This window comes from Schistocerca piceifrons, chromosome 8 (assembly GCF_021461385.2).
Source record: "Schistocerca piceifrons isolate TAMUIC-IGC-003096 chromosome 8, iqSchPice1.1, whole genome shotgun sequence".
In the NCBI taxonomy this organism is placed as follows: domain Eukaryota; kingdom Metazoa; phylum Arthropoda; class Insecta; order Orthoptera; family Acrididae; genus Schistocerca; species Schistocerca piceifrons.
In genome coordinates this window covers 120598274-120616917 of record NC_060145.1, presented here as the reverse complement: position 1 = coordinate 120616917, position 18644 = coordinate 120598274, and the positions used below count along the sequence as shown (strand labels likewise).

The window sequence follows — 18644 nt, the reverse complement described above, 5'->3', positions numbered from 1 at the left end:
TAACCGTTCAATGTTCCCCTGGCCTGGTTTCTAAAACTGTTACTGCGTTTTGTTTGGCCATCCACTCTATTTCAAGGAACTTTGGTCCATATTTGTGATTCACATCAATCTGGTCTTTGCAACTGATAGATCCTTAGCCCCATTCTGCTGGGAACCCTTTCTAGGTGGTTGACCAGGATGTTCACTTACTCTGGACTATCCAAGGATATCATATCACGAAGTTCAATGCAACTGACTCTAATTCCTTCTGATTTTTTCCCCTCAGATGGTCATGCTCATTTCTTATTTTCAAGTTCTGATTTCCAAATTTTTACAATGTTTTCTAAAACACAGCTGGATAATAGTGGTGACAGTCCATCACCTTGTTTCACACTTGTCTTGATTTTGTAGGGCTGGGGCAGTTCCCCCATGAACTTCACCTTGAACGTCGTGCCTGTAAAAGGCTATTTTATTACGTTCACCCATTAGGGATTTGGGTTTGACCCCAAATTCCCTAATAATCCCATTCAGTCTCTCTCTGCTCACTGAGTCAAAAAACTTTATGAAGTCTATGAAAGACATCACAATTATCCTGGTACTCAAAATATTTTGTGACAGATAAGTGACTTCAAACCAATAATATTACGAAAAAGGTAAATTGCTACTCACCCTATGGGCGAGATGCTAAATTACAGATGGACACAATGAAAATACCGCTATACATCTTAGCTTTCAGACAAATGGCCTTCCAATATAGTAAACATGCACACATTCACAAAAGCACACCTCACGCAGCTGAGGTCTGACTGTGGACAGCAACTGTGCTTGATGGGAACTGTGGTGGGGTAAGGAGGAGGCATGGGGTGGGAAGGGATAAAAAGGTTGAGGTGGGGCAAAACTGAAACACTGCTTCTGGGAGTGTGGACGGTAGTGATTGGTCATTTAGAACTTCAGCTCTGCCCATTTCAGTACTTCTGTTGTTAGCGAATCTTCTCCATTGACCATTTTAAAGTTTTTGATGTTTTCCCTAATGTCTTCCTCTGTTGGCATTATGTTATCTGTTGTACAGTGGTGCCAGAAGTTCTAGTTTGGAAGCTGAAAGTGAGTTGTTGAGGTGGTTATGAAAATACGTAGCAGATATCCCACAGTTTTCTTGATTTATTTATTTATTTATTTGTAAATTATTTAACTAACCTGAAAAACCAATTATACTGGTCTAAAGATCAGTTCTTTAGGAAATTCATGGGATTTAAAGCACTGGTGTACAACTGATCCCTATGACTTGGAAGTAATACAAGCTAATTGTCTATGTTGTGCATTGACCATACCAAGAACAGATTGTGAAACTGCAGATGCAGTAGTAGAGCAATTCTACAATGGCAATTATCAAGTTGCTAAACAGAGAAATTGAACCTCTTTACTCCCTTGAAACAGGAAAAGGCAAGGTTCAAAACAGAAAAATTTAGTGTGCAGATGAAAATAGAGGTATAGCGATGAAACATGTGCACAAAATTGGACGTGCACATAATAGAATGGATCTGTCAAATAAGATACGAGTTGGTGTGTTTCGCAAAATCGTAATTGAAAAACAAACCATTACACCAACAGACAAATCTAAATAGACCAACATAAAATATAAAACAGTGCACACAGACTTTAAAAAAGTGCTGAAAATGATATTCTGGTATTTGGCGGTTCCATGCTTAAAAATTGTATTAGCTACAAGTTACACAATCTATGTCTGCCCAGAGATAAGAACTCCCTGACTAAACAATCACTTGAAAAATGCTCTAGAATCAAAACAAAGCTGACAGATAGTGTTAGTTATAACGCTAAACCATAGTTTTTTTTACCACATCAGGGCAAATTCACTTTAAAGCTGCAGTGAAGAAATTAACATTGAAACAAGAAACTTTATCCAAAAATCAGCACAGCCTTTTATATGCTCATGAATACCAATGAACCATCTACCTGAAGGAATGGTCACTGCCATACTATGGCCAAGAGCAGACTTGATTCCCCAGTGGCAGGAGATGCTGCTGAGCACGACATGTTGAACTTCAGTGGCTGCCCATCCCAGCTGGATCCTCCCCCATTTTATAACAGCTATTCTCGATTATATACATGAGAACACCTTCCTCAACCCTGCTGTCCTTCTGGCCTCAATCTCTGCTAGCCACTATCCTACATGTATCTACATTCCTGTCCCCAAGCCACCCACCTTTCTGATTCTACAATCACCCCCTCAACTCTGAAGTCTTTTTCTTCCTCTGCTGTGTTGTACCCCCCCCCACCCCGAAGTACATCCCTATAAGTCACTGTGCATCACAAGCAAATCCCCCTGCCTGTGCAACAGTGGGCTCACCTGTGCTTCATTCCTATGCAGTGGGCTTTCTGCATTTCTCTTCCAGCCACCAAGAAATCTTCTCTCTTAAGCCTCCCCTTCATTTCCCACCTCCAGTCTCCCCTCACCCCCTCCACTTCATACGACTCATCACCTCAGTCTAGCCGCAGCGCCAGTACAATGTAGTCAGCCATATCGATGCAGCAACACAGATGCTCGTGTGTGTATGTACAGGGTGTAAATAAAGTCCGAGAACACTTTCAATTATATATAGCACAAGAACCAAACATTGTACAGATATCAGACATATATCATTTTTAAGAGAAACCCTGGAAGTGGTCTTTTTTTTTCTTTTCTTTTCTTTCTTCACGTATACTGCCACAGTGTAGTTTGGTAATTTGTCGATAGCACTAGTTGTAAACACAGAGATGCCACATCGATGGATCGGTCATGCTACAGAAGGTGACAGCTGTTTCATGAAATGGCCTCCTCGATCACCAGATCTCTCTCTGTGTGGCTTTTTTCTGTGGAGACACATTAAAGATTTGGTGGGAAGTGACTGCCACAGTCAGACGATGCCATGCTGGGATGGCTGTGGCAGGAATTCGATTACTGTATTGGCGTCTGCCGGGTCACTTATGGTTTGCACATCGAATGTTTGTAAAAAAAACTTTCACAGTTTCTCTTCAAAATGAAATATGTATGACATGTGTACAATGTTTAGTTCTTGTGCAATAAATAGCTGAAAGTGTTCCCGGACTTTATGTACACCCTGTATATTGATACCTGTGGAAAAAGGATGTGTCCAAATGTTTAGCAATACTCTCCATCCTTGTTTACGTGTGTATTACATACTCAATGGCTAAACCATATGGCATGATGTTATCTTTACTCCTATCATTATTTATATTTCACCAATTACTTTCCAGCACCATATCTCTGTATAAGGTAACAAGTATGCTATTTTGTGCTTGCTCCAGTGACCAGTTTATTGTCCTGGAGGTTCAATTTTTAATGAGATTACCTAAACTGGAGATGTGAGACTTTTCCTGCAAATATATTGAACACAGTGTTCAAATAGCTTATGGGAATCCAGCCAGTTGATATCATCGACAACTACCTATATTCAACCAGGTGCGCACCCTGTCCTTTTCAAGGCACAGCTACAGCAAGAAGTTAACTTGCCTGCCAAGAATTAGTTACACTTAAATAAGCTAATTTGATACCCTTGCATCTGAGACAGTGAGTGGATCAATTTAACTTAAAATGAACCTTTTCAATCACAGCAAAAAGTATTTTGATTTTTGATGTGTTGGTCAATTAGAAGAAGGCCCATTAAATTTTTTAATTTATTAGAAAGCTTACAATCTAGGGGATTATTTAAGACCAAAATCAGGTTCCCAGCAGGTTGGAGAAATGTTGATATAAGCATTTTTCCACATCATCACTGTTTTTCTGAAATCGAAAATTGACATACATTAATATTTTTTACAAATTTTCTTTGTAACTTTACTGCTTCAGTAATGGGATATCTGTTAACTAAATACCTTACTTAACTTCTGAAAAAGTTCCAAATCAAAAGTTTCATAATCACCTGAGTTACAGGCATTTATGTAGATAAGTACTATTTTGCACTGACATTCTTGCACAGCCCACTTATCAGAATATTACTAGATTTGAAATTCGATATTAAATAAAAATGTAGTCTGAGACCAAAAAGATTTTGCACAAGTTCCTATGTTGTAAGTATAAACAAATGTGCAAAGTTGTGTAAAAATCTGAGATACAGGGTTACAAATTCTTGAATTATTGTGCGTTTTGATGCAGAATTTAAGAAAAAATCCATCTCTATTTATAATGTTATTTGCTTATTTAATTTCAACTGCTTCCTTAATAACACTATCCCATGAGCTGGAAGTTCATTCCAGAATCTCTGCGTTGTTACACGCCATAGGATGACCAGTGCCAAGATGAGGCTCTGCAATTACAGATTTGCTCAGCTGTCTTAAGTGTATGTGACATTTATGCTACATACAATGGTCCTCCGCATTCCTGACAGTCTGACCAATATATGACATGCCATAAATGCAAGGAATACAACAAACACCCACCTAACGCAAATCAAGATCATCCTTTAAGGGGACATTGTATGTGAAATTCGTTGAAATTTGACATTTTCTGTTTTCTACTCCATAATGTACTTTGGACTTTCCTGAACGTTTTGGTATATAATACATTAAAATCAGACAATTGTGAGACCTTCAAGTAATACTTTGAATGATGACGTGTGACTGTCAAATTTCGCGGCTAAGCATATGCTGCCATAGTTGAGCAGTCATATTTTGGGAACTACAGAGTCTAGAAGGCTGTGAATTGTTTTGTTTTGTGCCTACTGCTATGTCTCAGAAGTTGGCATTATGAATAAACAAATCAGTCCTTTGTTTCTGATACTAGTTTTCGTTGAAAGTAGTGTGATTATCGGCTATTTTTGTAGTAAGCTAACTTCTACTGCTTTTTATACATAAATAAAATGACTAAGCACAAAAGTAACTTCAAGAAATGCAAATTTGCGGGTAACAGATATGTGAGACCTACATTTTCTTCTGAAGTACTTGAAACCACGTGTGCTAGCAGTGAAGGAAACCATGATAACGTTTCTGAAGTGACCATGCCCCTTAGTGCATCGAAAAGGAAAGTGACTTTATAAACGGGTGACAGTGGTAAAAGTAATGACATCATGGACAACACCATTATTGATCTGCTAATCCTTGCACAAGTTCTTTCTGAAACTGTCTCTTGCTGTCTTTGTGGTGGTGAAGTTAAACTTTATGAGGATATTGGAGCTAGAATAGGTGTTGTGCATAAATTAATTATTAAATGTCAGAAGATCAAAAATGGAAAAGCATTTCATACTTCATCAAAGTGTTCAGGTAATGAATTGTATGTAACTAATGTCAGACTGTTCTATGACCTTAGATGCATTGCTAACGGTCCAAGGGCTGGTAATGTTCTCTGCACTGTGCTGAATTTTCCAAAACCACCTTATAGGTATACAAAATATGTAACAGCAATTGGGGACTCTGTAAATGATGTGACTAAAGAATCAATGGTTGCTGCTACATCAGAAGCTGTTGAACAAAATGAGGGTGACACAGATATCAGCACTGCTGAGGACAGATCTTGGCAAAAGCATGGGTTTAGTTCTAAAAATGGTTTTACATCTGCAATAAGTATTGACACTGGAAAAGTTTTGGATTTTGAAGTTATCAGTAAGTACTGCCAAGGTTGACAGTGAACCAGAAGAACAGATTACTTCATAAACAGCAGTGTATAAAAAATTATGATGGCACAAGTGGAGGAACGGAGGCAAAAGGAGCAGTCAGAATTTTCCAGCATTCGCAGGAGGAGAGAGGTGTCAGATATGTGAATTACTTAGGTGATGGAGACAGCAAGGCTTTCATTGCAATACAAAACAGTAAGACATATGATGTTCCTACACAAAACTTGAGTGTGTAGGACATGTCAAGAAAAGGATGGGAACATGGCTGCGTAACCTAAAAACCAAACTGGTGAACACAATACTGTCTGGTGGCAAGACAATAAAATGTGCTGGAAGACTAACAGACAAAGTAATTGATGACTTACAGGAATACTATGGGAAGGCCATTAGAGATAACTGTGACAATTTAGAGAAGATGAAAACAGCTGTGTGGAGCACTTTCTTTCATCGAGTATCAACCAATGGAAAGCCATGTCATGCTTTGTGTCCACTTCCACCGAACACTTGGTGGAAATATAGGCAACCTGAATTTTCTGGCACCCTGCATGAATTTACACACAAACATTCTTTTACTTTGGCAGTAATGGAGGCAATCAAACCTATTTAAAGAGATGGGGCAAATCCTGAGCTACTAAATAAGTGTTTACACGGGAAGACCGAATGTGAAAGGGTCCTTCAATAATGTTGTGTGGTGCCGTGTGCCTAAAAATGTATTTGTTGGCCTCATGACTCTAAAGTTGGCAGTGTCTGATGCTGTAATAACTTTTAATGGTGGGAACTATGACAGACTTCAGGTTCTGGAGAAGTTAGGGGTAAGATCTGGACAGAACACAGCTAAAGGACTGTGTGAACTGGATGAGCTTCATGTACGTGAAGCAGAGTTAGCTGCTCAGCAAATGACAAAAGAAGCAAGAAAGAACAAGGGGAGACAAGCACTGGGCTGTTGCAGCACTGAAGAAGAGACATACTATGGGCCAGGGCAATTCTAGAGCATAAAAGACGCAGAAATGTAAGTCTGTATAAGAATTTGTAATAAAGTTTTAAACCTCAATATCTCTGAACCACATTTTTTTGCAATAAATGACCCATTCTCTAAAAAAGTACAGACGGTAGAGACATGAAATTTTCACAGCATGCGAAGTGTGAGATTCAACAGATATGGAACTAGAATAATTAAAATATCCGGGGTTGTTTTGTTTTATGTTCATTTATTTACAAAATTCTGTCAAGAAATTGAGTGTTTGAGAAAAGAAGAAGAGGGAAGATAACATGTCCCACAATAAAATTTTAGTAATAATTCTAGTTCAGTGTATCTAGAAAGGTGCATTCAATAATTATGGAAAATTGTAAGTAGGTGTCTTAAAATGTTTCCAAGATAATGGGTCACAAAATTCGATAATTTAACATTGATGGCATAGGACATTCAATGTCCCCTTAAGGAACCTAAAACCTAAAAGAACCCTTATCATAGATATTGGTTGAAAAACACATTTCACATCATATTTCTGCAAAATACGACAAATCCTGTTACAAATGCTTCCTATATAAGGCCAAAGGCGACAGAATTTGGAACCCCCTAGAGAGAGAGAGAGAGAGAGAGAGAGAGAGAGAAAGTTGTATTTCTGCAATTGCACTGCAAACCATGGTTCTAATTCCCTTGAACAACATTTTCTTGCTGCAGCTTTGCCTTGAAAATTACAAGATGTGCACCTGTCAAAATATCGGTGGTTGTCATCAACATCACCTGGCTGCTGCATTCCTGGTTGTTTGAACACTGGATCCTCTGGGAGGAACTCTGGTCTCACATGGTGAACATATTTTAGATTTCTTTCACTTCAGTGTTAGATTTTCCTTAAAATTTCTAGTATCCACCTAACAGTCCCAATAACTAACAGCCCAGAACCTTTCTGTGACTAACCAGGTATTGCAGAAAGAATCTCATTATTGATGACAATAGTTTTTACTGGTGTTCAGACTTCATACTGGCAACACTGATATGTAGTATGAATGCTAGAGTCCACGTTACCATTGTTCTACATATCAAGGCTTTCTGAAAACACTGATGTTGCTACAATGCTGTTCACCTACATCGTAGAGAGTTTTCATTGAATCCTACTACTATCATTTCAAAAAACCAGTGATGGTACTTCTTAGACTGATTAATCAAGTGCTGAGCATCATTGGCAGTCACATGAAGTAAGCAAGGTGGGTCCTTCTCAAGATGTGTGATTGACATATACGAGGGTTATCCAGAAAGTAACAGATGTACTGGTCTATAATGTTGGTGAGTGGTACTACAGCTGCTATAACATTCCTACACTCAATACACTTCCAGCAGTGGCAACATGTGGCCTGTGTGTCTGCTACTTTGCTTTCTGTGACCTGTTAAAATGTGTACTACAATAGAAAATCCCACCACTTGTGAGGTGTGTCCTGTGATTGGTTTTCTTTTCGCAAGAAACTACAAACCAACTGAAATTTATCACAACCTTTGTGATGTGCATGGAAAAGGAATAAGGATTAAAAGCAGAATGTAGCATTGATGCATTGATGTTAAAAATTACAGTACCAATATTGTCACAGAAGAATCCGAGTAGCACCGTAGTGTAGTGGCTATGATAATAAACTATTGGGTCGTGAGTTCAAAACTCACCTGGACTGTACAATTTTAATTTCTACATTCGGTTCAAGTACATTCTAGAAGTATCCACAAATGTCAAGAGTCATTGTACTGGAATGTTCTGAAGCTGTACATATACTGTATGTGTTCTGGCCGGAGGCAGTTCACTCCGCTCTCTTGTATGTGCAAGTGCTGAGTGAAGTTAGTGTTCGTCATTCATTTAATTACACCTCCTTCTACGTGACATTATTCTGGTGGATGCACCAGGTATTGGAACTTGTGATAGTGCACATTATCAATGACACAGTGGCTCCCATCAGGCCATGACAAAGCCAACGTTTACTTGGAGAGAAACCCAAGTTTGAGCCATATTCAACAGATCGCAATCTATCAGAGACAGAAGAAGAAGAGGATGTTACGATGACAGCAACTACGTGCCACCACATGAGACATCCTTCCGGGTTCTCTGGTGACGATGGCCTGGATCTCATCAGGTGGCTGAAGGTATATGAGCGCATATCCAAATTTAACAAATGGGATGACGCCGTGTGTTTGGCTAACGTATTTTTCTACTTGAAGGGCACTGCCAAGCAATGGTATGAGAACAACGAGGGGAAGTTCACAAGCTGGGAAGTATTCCAGGTGGAACTGCGCAAGTATTTTGGTGACACACAACGAGAGAATTGCAAGGCTGAAGATAAACTAAAGTGCAAGGCACACTGTTCAGGAGAAACTTCAGCATCCTATATTCAGGACGTCTTAAAACTGTGTAAAATAGTGTATCCTAGAATGAAGGAGGAAGATAAGGTTGCACATCTCATGAAGGGTGTTGATGAGGATATGTATCAAGCCCTAATCCTGAAGGAGGTTTCGACAGCAAACGACTTCATAAAATGGTGCCAGTATATCGAGAAAATTCATCAAAAAAGAATTACACACAAGACGTTTGAACAGCTTCCAAACGTCATATTGATGTCTGTGATGGAGAAAGCAAGTGATTTCACAAGTGTTCTTCATCAGATAGTGAGACAGGAAGTTCAGAAGGCACTTGGATTGCACTACAAGCAAAAAACCAAGACACCTCAAGAGGTCATAAGGGAAGAAGTGGAACGAACATTGAACCCAATCTCTCGTCCTTCATTTCTCTTTAAAACAGTGAAAAATTCGAGACCCAGGTGGAGTTACATTCCCACAATGCTGCATGAGAAACCTGTTTGGGCATCAAAGAAGACTGATGTCTGGAGGACCCAGGATAACCAACCAGTATGTTTCCACTGTGGATGACTGGGACACGTGGTGCGCTACTGTCGAGAAAGGTGGCGGATATTTGATGATGCCCGCTCCAGAAGACAGCAGACCGATCTTAGCTGATGCCAACTCTGGAACAACGAAGATGAACAGGAAGATATGGGTGCAGGACACCGTAGGTCACCATCGCCACAAGCTAACCACTGGAGAGGACGCGCCCCAACATGCCAATCAAGGTCTCCATCGCCGTTTAGAAGCTCCAGCCAATCACCTAGCTGCCGCAACCTGGAAAACTAAAGGGTGTGACCTTCCTTGGAGGTGAGGCCGTCGAAGAGAAAAATCCTCTGCCGTTGATCACTACAGAAATGATAGGAAACAACATCAATATCCTCATGGATGGCTGACCAGCCCAAGCTCTTGTGGACTCTAGAGCATCATATTCAGTCATTTTGGAGAAGTACATTGTCAGTTGCAGAAAACTGTATTTGTCGACAACAAAACATCTCTGCTGAAGGTGGCTAATGGGAAATATGTAAAACCTACAGGAAGATGTGTCATTCCTGTGGGTATAAGTGGCCATACACAACCCTTAGAATTCACTGTCTTACAAGAATGTAGTCATGACGTCATTCTCGGATGGGACTTTTTGAAAGCTTCTCAGGCAATTATAGATTGTGGTCGCTCAAAGATTATGCTAGACGAGATGAGATACTGTGGACAGGAAGATACGCATCCGAGTGTGTGGAGACTGTGTGTGCTGGATGAAGTGATCATTCCTGCAGTCAGCACTAGAAAGGTAACTGTCACATGTCATGCCATGCATCAACCCATGGATCTTATAGAGGAATGTAAGAGAAGCATACCACTGAAGAATAACTCGGTCGTCCCAACCTCTGTAGTCTCGTTTAAAAATGGATTTGGTGAATTGTGGATAGTTAACTGTTGCTGAGAACCGCAGACCCTTCCAAGATGCATGTGCGTAGCAAACGCTGAGCCGTTAATTGAAGAACAGCTGAGCATCATACAAACCTCCCATGCCGAGTCCGTGGGCGAAATTAGCGCTACCCCTATGAGATGAGATCTTCTAGCTCCACTATCACCAGATCTCACTAAGGAACAACAGAAGAAACTACCTGCTATTCTTCAAGAGTTCTCTGACTGCTTCAATCCACAGGTGAAGAGCAAATTAGACAAATCGACGGTGAAGCACCGGATTAGCACTGGAGGCCATCAACCAATAAGCCAGAGAGCATACCATGTGTCAGCAATGTAACATCGAATAATTCGCGACGAGGTGGAGAAAATGATGAAGAATGACATCATTCAGCCTTTGCCAGAGCCCATGGTCATCACCAGTGGTCCTCGTCAGGAAGAAGGATGGCAGTTGGCGCTTTTGTGTTGATTACAGGAAGCTTAATAAGATAACTAAAAAGGATGTTTACCCTCTTCCACGAATTGACGATACACTAGATTGTCTGAAGGGGGCTAAGTTTTCCTCAACCATGGACATGTACTTGGAATACTGGCAAATCGAAGTAGATGAGGCTGATTGTGAGAAAACTGCATTCATCGCACCTGAAGGCCTGTATGAGTTTAAGGTAAACCCGTTTGGTTTGTGTAACACACCAGCAACTTTTGAACAGATGATGGATAATCTTCTAAGGCACCTGAAGTGGATGATGTGTCTTTGTTATTTAGATGGCTTTATAGTGTTCTCAGAGACATTTGATAAACACATAAAAAGACTGAGGGCCATTCTTAAGTGTCTCCAACAAGGCAGACTGAAACTTAATCCAAGAAAGTGTCTCTTTTGAGCAAATGAAATCAAAATACTTGGACACCTTGTGTCAAACGAAGGTGTGTGGCCAGACCCAGAAAAGATTAGATCTATAACATAATTTCCTATTCCTAAAAGTATTTGAGATGTGAGAAGCTTCCTCGGATTATGTTCTTATTACTGTCGTTTTATCAGAGACTTTTGTATCAAAGGCAGGCCACTCCAAGAGTTGTTAAACTCTGATGCCAAATTTATCTGGGGTGGTGCTCAACAAGATTTTTTCAATGTGCTGCAAAATGCTCTGACAACTGACACTGTACTTGGTCTGTATGATGTGAGAGCATCTACAGAACTACACACAGATGCCAGCGGGTATGGGATTGGTGCTGTTCTGGTGAAAATTTTGGATGGAAAAGAGAAGGTTATAGCCTATGCTTTTAGGACACTTACAAAAGCCGAGAGAAACTACTCAACTACAGAAAGAGAATGTCTTGCTGTGGTCTGGGCCATGTGCAAGTTTTGACAGTATCTCTATGGAAGGTCATTCACAGTTGTTACAGACCATCATTCACTTTGATGGTTGACAGGTCTTAATGATCCAACAGGACAATTTGCCAGGTGGGCACTACATCTTCAAGAGTATGACATTACCATAGTTTACAAGAGTGGAAGAAAACGCCAAGATGCCGAATGTCTCTCAAGAAACCCTCTGCAAGACCATCAAGACTTTGATGAAGACAGTGTCTGTCTCGCTTCACTCCAGGATCTCTCTGCTGAGCAGAAGGACGCCAAGATATCTCAAATTATGCTTGTCTTAAATCAGTCAGAGGATGTGAAAGGACAATTTAAGGTAGTTAATGGATTACTTAGCAACAAAAACTTTGATCCATTTGGAAAGAGGTGGCTCCGAGTGATTCCTGAACACATGCCCTTAGATGTTCTACACAAATTCGATGACACACCTGAGGCCGGACATTTAGGATTTATTAAGATATACGATAGAATCCACAAGAGATTTTTCTGGCCAGGTTTATTTAGGAGTGTCAATCACTATGTGTCGCACTGTCAAGAGTGCCAGAGGAGAAAGGCAGTTCCTCAGAAACCACCTGGCCGACTCATATCAATTCCACCAGCCAAAACGTCTTTCCAGCGTGTTGGGATTGACCTCCTCGGACGATTTCCAACGTCTGCTAGTGGCAATAGATGGATTATTGTTTGCAATGATTATCTGACACCCTATGCCATTACAAAAGCCATGAAGACAGCTGAAGCATTCGAGGTAGCCAAATTCATTGTGGAAGACATTGTATTAAAACACGGTGCCCCAAGGTCATTAATTACAGATCGAGGGAACGTTTTTCAATTGAACCTTATGACAGAGATAAACCGTCGGTGCAACATTACTCATCACATGACGACTGCCTACTATCCACAAACTAACAGGCTTACTGAACGCCTTAATAAGACCTTGGCTGACATGCTATCAATGTTTGTCAATGTTGAGCAGAGCAACAGTGATGAGGTGCTACCTTTCATGACATTTGCCTACAACAGTGCCAAACAAGACACCACAGGATTTACTCCATTTTTCCTGGTGCATGGGTGTGAGGCAAATACGACAATGGACACTGTGTTTCTGTTACATCCTGATGATGTGGATGACGACTAAATCAGCCAGGTGTTAACCATAGCTGAGGAAGCTTGCAGTTAGCTCGACTCTGCATGCTGCAGGCTCAAGAAAACGATCGCCGAAAGTATGATGCAAGCCACCGCCCTGATGTCTACCAGCCTGGTGACCTTGTCTGGATCTTCACTCCTGTTCGGAAGGTTGGTCTCTCTGAGATGCTCCTCAGGCACTACTTTGGGTCTTATAAAGTTGTAAGACAGTTGTCTGATGTTACTTATGAAGTTGAAGATTTCAACCCCGACACAAGACGACGAAAGGTCAGAGATACGGTCAACGTCCTTCGAATGAAGCCCTATAAGGATCCTGCAACCCAGAGTAAATTCAAAGCTCCAGCGACAGACAACAAGTGGAAAGGTGATGAAGAGTGTAGCGGCAAAAGAAGTTCTAAGAAAATCACCGCCAGGGCGAGAATCAGTCACCAGGAGTCGGAGTATGCAGGACCAATGACTCGTTTCCAGACTAGGAGGATGTAACACTGAGATGCTGTTCTCTTAAGGAGGGAGCAATGTAGCAGAAGAATCTGAGTAGCATCGTGGTGTAGTGGCTATGATGATAAACTGTTGCATGAAGGGTCATGAGTTCAAAACTCACCTGGACTGTACAATTTTAATTTCTACATTTGCTTCGAGTACATTCTAGAAGTATCCACAATGTCAAGAATCATTGTACTGGAATGTTCTGTAGCTGTATATACACTGTATGTGTTCTGGCTGGAAGCAGTTCGCTCCGCGCGCTTATATGTGCAAGAGCTGAATAAACCTCCATTAAGTGAAGTAATTGTTCGTCATTCATCTAATTACACCTTCTTCTAAGTGACAAAATTAACAATGAGGACCTCAATGGTAGACGTAGCCTTGTGACTGATGAACTGGTGATGAAAATAAACGACAAAAATTATGAACATCGTCGTTTCACAATTATGTAACTTTCAAAAGATTTTCCCCAAATTTTGTAGAATCTGATACATGAAACTGTGGTGGAGAAGTTTGGTTACCACAAATTTTCTGTTAGGTGGATTTCCAAAATCATAAAGAAAAAGCAGACAGACAGCGGTACCGACCTTCCTCGAAGATTACAAGAAAAATGGTAACAAAGTTATTGATTGTACCGTAACTGGGAATGAGACTTGGGTGTAGCATGTCAATTATGAAACAAAAAGATAGTCAATGAACTGGGGACACACAAATTCTCCCAAGACACCAACTGTTTGCAAACCCTGCCAGCAAGAAAGATCATGGCTGCTGCGTTTTGGGACTTGGTGACTAAGTGAATGATTCTTGGTGATTTCTTTGAGCATGGCACAACAGCTAAATTAGAGAACTATTGTCAAACACTTACAAAGCTAAGATGGATGATGCAAAACAAGCATCTGGGAACACTTAGTGCAAGTTTGGTTTTTTCACGACAATACACTACCACACATGGCCAATTGTACTCAAGAGCTCCTACGTGGTTTTGGGTGAGAGGTGTTTTCTCATCCACCATACAATCTGGATTTGGTGCCAGTGATGCTTTGATACTGACGGCCAATTGTATGCTTGTATAAACCAGTGGTTGCAATCACAGGCGGCAGATATCTACAGAGACAGTACTGAGAAACTTGTGCCGTGGTATGATAAGTGCCTCAATTTGAATGGTGATTATGTAGAAAAATAGTTTAAGTGAACCTTTAAAATCTATATAATAAAATTTGATTTTTCCATATTTTTTTTTTATTTTTTTTTTTTTATTTTAAAACATCTGTTACTTTCTCGAAAGCCCTCATACATGGTGGAAATTATTGTTACTTAAGGCAGAATATCATATGCCTTTCGAAGGGGTGATGCCTTAGTTCATCCTGTTTTTATATTTAGTAGTTACATATCAATTTTCAATTATATAATTAAACATATCATTGCAGTGATGATAAACATGTGTAATTTAAAATATTTACTTTCTCTTCAATTACTCAACTGAAGGTGACATCAGCTTTTGTCACCTGCATCCCCATCTCTATATTACTTGCTACCCATGTGTATGTATAATACAAAATTAGGTGTTTACGTGATACTGCATGTGCGACAATGGAGACAATAGGGCTAGAGCAACATTCCTATTATTCTTGCAACTATAATTTAGTATTATGACAGACTACATACCCTACATCAATGTAAGTGTATTCCATCAGTTCACTTTCCTGATTAACTAATCTTTCATCATAACTGTTCTCTTCATATGGCTTCACAAATGACAAAACATTTGTGCACTCTAATTCTGAAACATTCCAGAATACAGTTGTGCCTTCACGAAAGAAAAATATATCTCTTGGTTCGCTGCCAACTGTGTATCGAGCAGTAACTTGGAGTACATCAGGCTCTGTAACAACATGAATATTAATGATTACAGATGAATTCTACTTTTCTTTTCATTTTACAGTTTCTCTAAGTGATCTGTAGCATGTAAAAGTAAGAATATGAGTAAATAATTTAAACATGGGTTTTTTAGCAAGAACAAACACAATTTATGGTACATAGTACTTTCTGGAGCCAAAGTAGGATACAATGAAGTACACGTTGCACATAGCACTGAACAAATTGAATGAAAAAAAGTAATACAGGTTACTAAATAGGCCAAGCACTGATTGGCAATCACTTGAATAACACTGATTCTATGGTGCCTCACCAGAGCACGGCAGGGGGCCAACCCAGGTGGCCTCTTTAAGCAGGCCTGTGAACTGTGCGGATGCGTGGTCTCTGAAATTGCGCACATCACGAGTGAAGGTACATCATTCCTCCCTTCTAGGGGGTGGGAAAACAACATACATACACATATAAAAACATCAGGCACAGAAAAATGCAGGGTACCAAAAAAATCGAGGGTACTGAGAAAAAGCACTGGTATTGTCAGAAAAAAAAGGAAAATCATTGATCTCACAAGGCACTGAGACTACTAGTCACCGAAAACACCAAAGACAGTGCTGATATCCATTTCATCGCCTGACAATGGCGGCTACTGCAGCATGTGGTGGGCAGGCACCCTCTGATTCGTGAAAGACCATAGGGCAGGGCTGGGTACAGCGTCTTGATAGCAATATCCTTGCCGTGGTCAGCAAGCGGTGCTGCACGTGTCAGTGTGGACGTCGGAGATGGCTGCCACAGAGAACCCATGAAAGGAGGTGGCAGCAGCTGCAGCTTTAAGTGAAGTGGAGCCTGCATTAGAGGCTGCAGTCAACAACTGGGGACACAAGCAAAGACCACAGAGAGCAAGCCACCAGGCAGCGACCCACACTGTGGCACGAACCAAACCATCGGTGACACAGGAACAGGCACTGGTGGTGGCGGGGGAGGCAGTGGGTCCTCCGGAACAGACCCCACTGTACGTGACTGCAGCTGGCAGCTGTTCGAAGTGACGGGACATCCGCCCATCAGGAGTGCAGAATACACACAGGCACCTGTCCCCACAAATCTTGATGATGGCTGGAACCCAGTTTGGGCAGCGGCCGAAATCACGAGCCCAGACAGGTGCAGCCAGTTGGAACCGTCACTGAGCTGGCAATGCCGGTGTCGGATCCAGCAGGTGAAGGAGAGTCAGTGGTTGGCATCCATGTTGCAGTTCTGCCAGACTCCTGTCGTCCACCAGAGTGAAATGGTATGAACTCAAAAAACGGTCTAAACCAATTTCACAGCACATTTGGATACATACTTATGCATCTGAGTTTTAAATGACTGAACCAAACTTTCGGCTTCACCATTAGATTGAGGAAGAAATGATGGAACTGTGAGATGGTGAACACCACTAGCCTGATTGAAAGATGTAAATTGTTGAGAAACAAACTAGGGGTCGTTATTGATAACCACGGTATATGGAATTCCCTCAACTGCAAAATTCTTAGACAGGGCTGAAACAGTCGCCACAGCAGATGTGGACAGACAACACACCATGTCGGCAAACTAGGAAAAGGCATTTAGGAAGGACCCTGCAAAATCGACTCGTAGACGCTCCCATGGGTGCTGTAGCACCAGCCAGGGAGAAAGATGCACACAGAGCTGCCTGTTGGTAACACAATGAGTGCAAGTGGCAATAAGCCACTCAATCTGCCCATCTATGCCTGGCCGATACACATGCCGGCAGGCCAAAGCTTTGGTGTGAGAGGTCCCCCAATGACCAACATGCAGAAGCCACAGCACATTATGGCATAAGCAAGGAGGAATCATAACTCAGGGAGCAGCGTCCTCCGCAGCTAACAAAAGAAAACTGTCACACACAGAAAGGTGGTGCTGGAGGAAGAAGTAATTATGCATGGGATCTGAGGCATGGCCCATGGGGTTTTATGGCCATCCGTGCTGCAAAAAAGAGAGGACCCAACTAAGTACAGGATCCGTAGCAATGGGCAATGATATCCTGGCACTAGTGATGGGAAAAAAATCGAGTGTGTTCTGGTTCTCAATATCTAAACAGAAACAAAGTCTGGCCCGATCAGAAGGTGATATAAGGCTAGCAATGGATATGATAATGGGAGAGGAAGAGAGTCCACTGCTGCAAACAATGGGCTGCCTTGTCCACCACAGAAGTCGAAGGACTGAAAAGAGCAACCAACAGCTGTGATTCATGATTAAATGGAACTTAGAACCACACAATAAGAAGTGATATTTCTTGAGCGTGAACACATTCGCTAAAGCCTCCTTTTCAATTTGAGACTGCTGCTGCTGAGTGGGAGTTAAGTCTTAGAAGCGTAAGCAATGGGTTGTTCAGAGCCATCCACGTATTTGTGCATCAGTACCTCACCAAGACTGTACTGAGAGGCAGCTGTAGCCAACATGAGATGTTGACCTAGCTGAAAAGTGGCCAGACATGTGGCAGATTGAAGCTTCGATTTAAGCAACGCGAACCCTCGGTCACAAGCTGGGGACAAGAAAAAAAAAAGCTGCATTTTTATGCAAAAATGCATGCAGGGGCTGAGCAACTGTGGATTTGTCTGGTAAAAACTTATAGTAGTACACAAATTTACCTAGAAACACCTGCAGTTTCTTAATAAAGGTTGGCCATGGCCAAGCCGCAACTGCGTCAACATTGTGACGCAAAACGGCTTGACCCCCATGAGAAATCCTCAAAACTCAGGTACTCAACCAACAGCTGAAAAAATTGAGATTTGGCAAGATTGCACTTAAGACATGCAGAGTGCAAAACAGAAAACAATGATCAGAGATTGCTAAGGTGCTCTTCATTGGAAAAACCTGAAACAATGATATCATTGAGCTAATTGATGCAGCGGGGCGCAGACGCTGCCAGTTGTGTAAAAAATGCCGAAAAATTGTGGACACCGCAGTGATCCCAAAAGGCAAGCGTTAATATCGGTATAAGCCGAAACGTGTATTGACAACAAGAAGACACCTAGTAGCCTCATCCAAGGGGAGCTGGAGCTACTCTCCCAACAAGTCAATCTTGCAAAAGTAATGGATGCCTGATAATTCAGCAAGCAACTCATCAGGGCAGGGCAAGGGGTCTATCACACACTGTGCAGTAATTGTGACACTGAAGTCACCACAGACGCGAAGCTTACGCATTGGCTTCTTAATTATGACCAGTGGCATAGCCCATTCACCGGAAAAAATAGGCCAAATGACATCGAGTGACTTTAAATGGTCTAATGTGGCCTTCACATAGTCATGCAATGTGACAGGCACCAGGTGTGTCTGGAAAAAAAGAAAATGAGAGCCAGTGGACACTTTC

General features: G+C 41.3%; 1 protein-coding gene across 1 annotated transcript in view; it reads right to left on the bottom strand.

The window, feature by feature from the left end:
* The window catches only part of LOC124711980 (required for meiotic nuclear division protein 1 homolog), a 105831-nt gene that overhangs the window by 58297 nt on the left and 28890 nt on the right, over positions 1-18644 (bottom strand). Inside the window, exon 3 of the mRNA XM_047242263.1 lies at positions 15074-15290. Within this exon, the coding sequence (XP_047098219.1) occupies positions 15074-15290 (217 nt within the window). The remainder of the gene's footprint in view (positions 1-15073; positions 15291-18644) is intronic.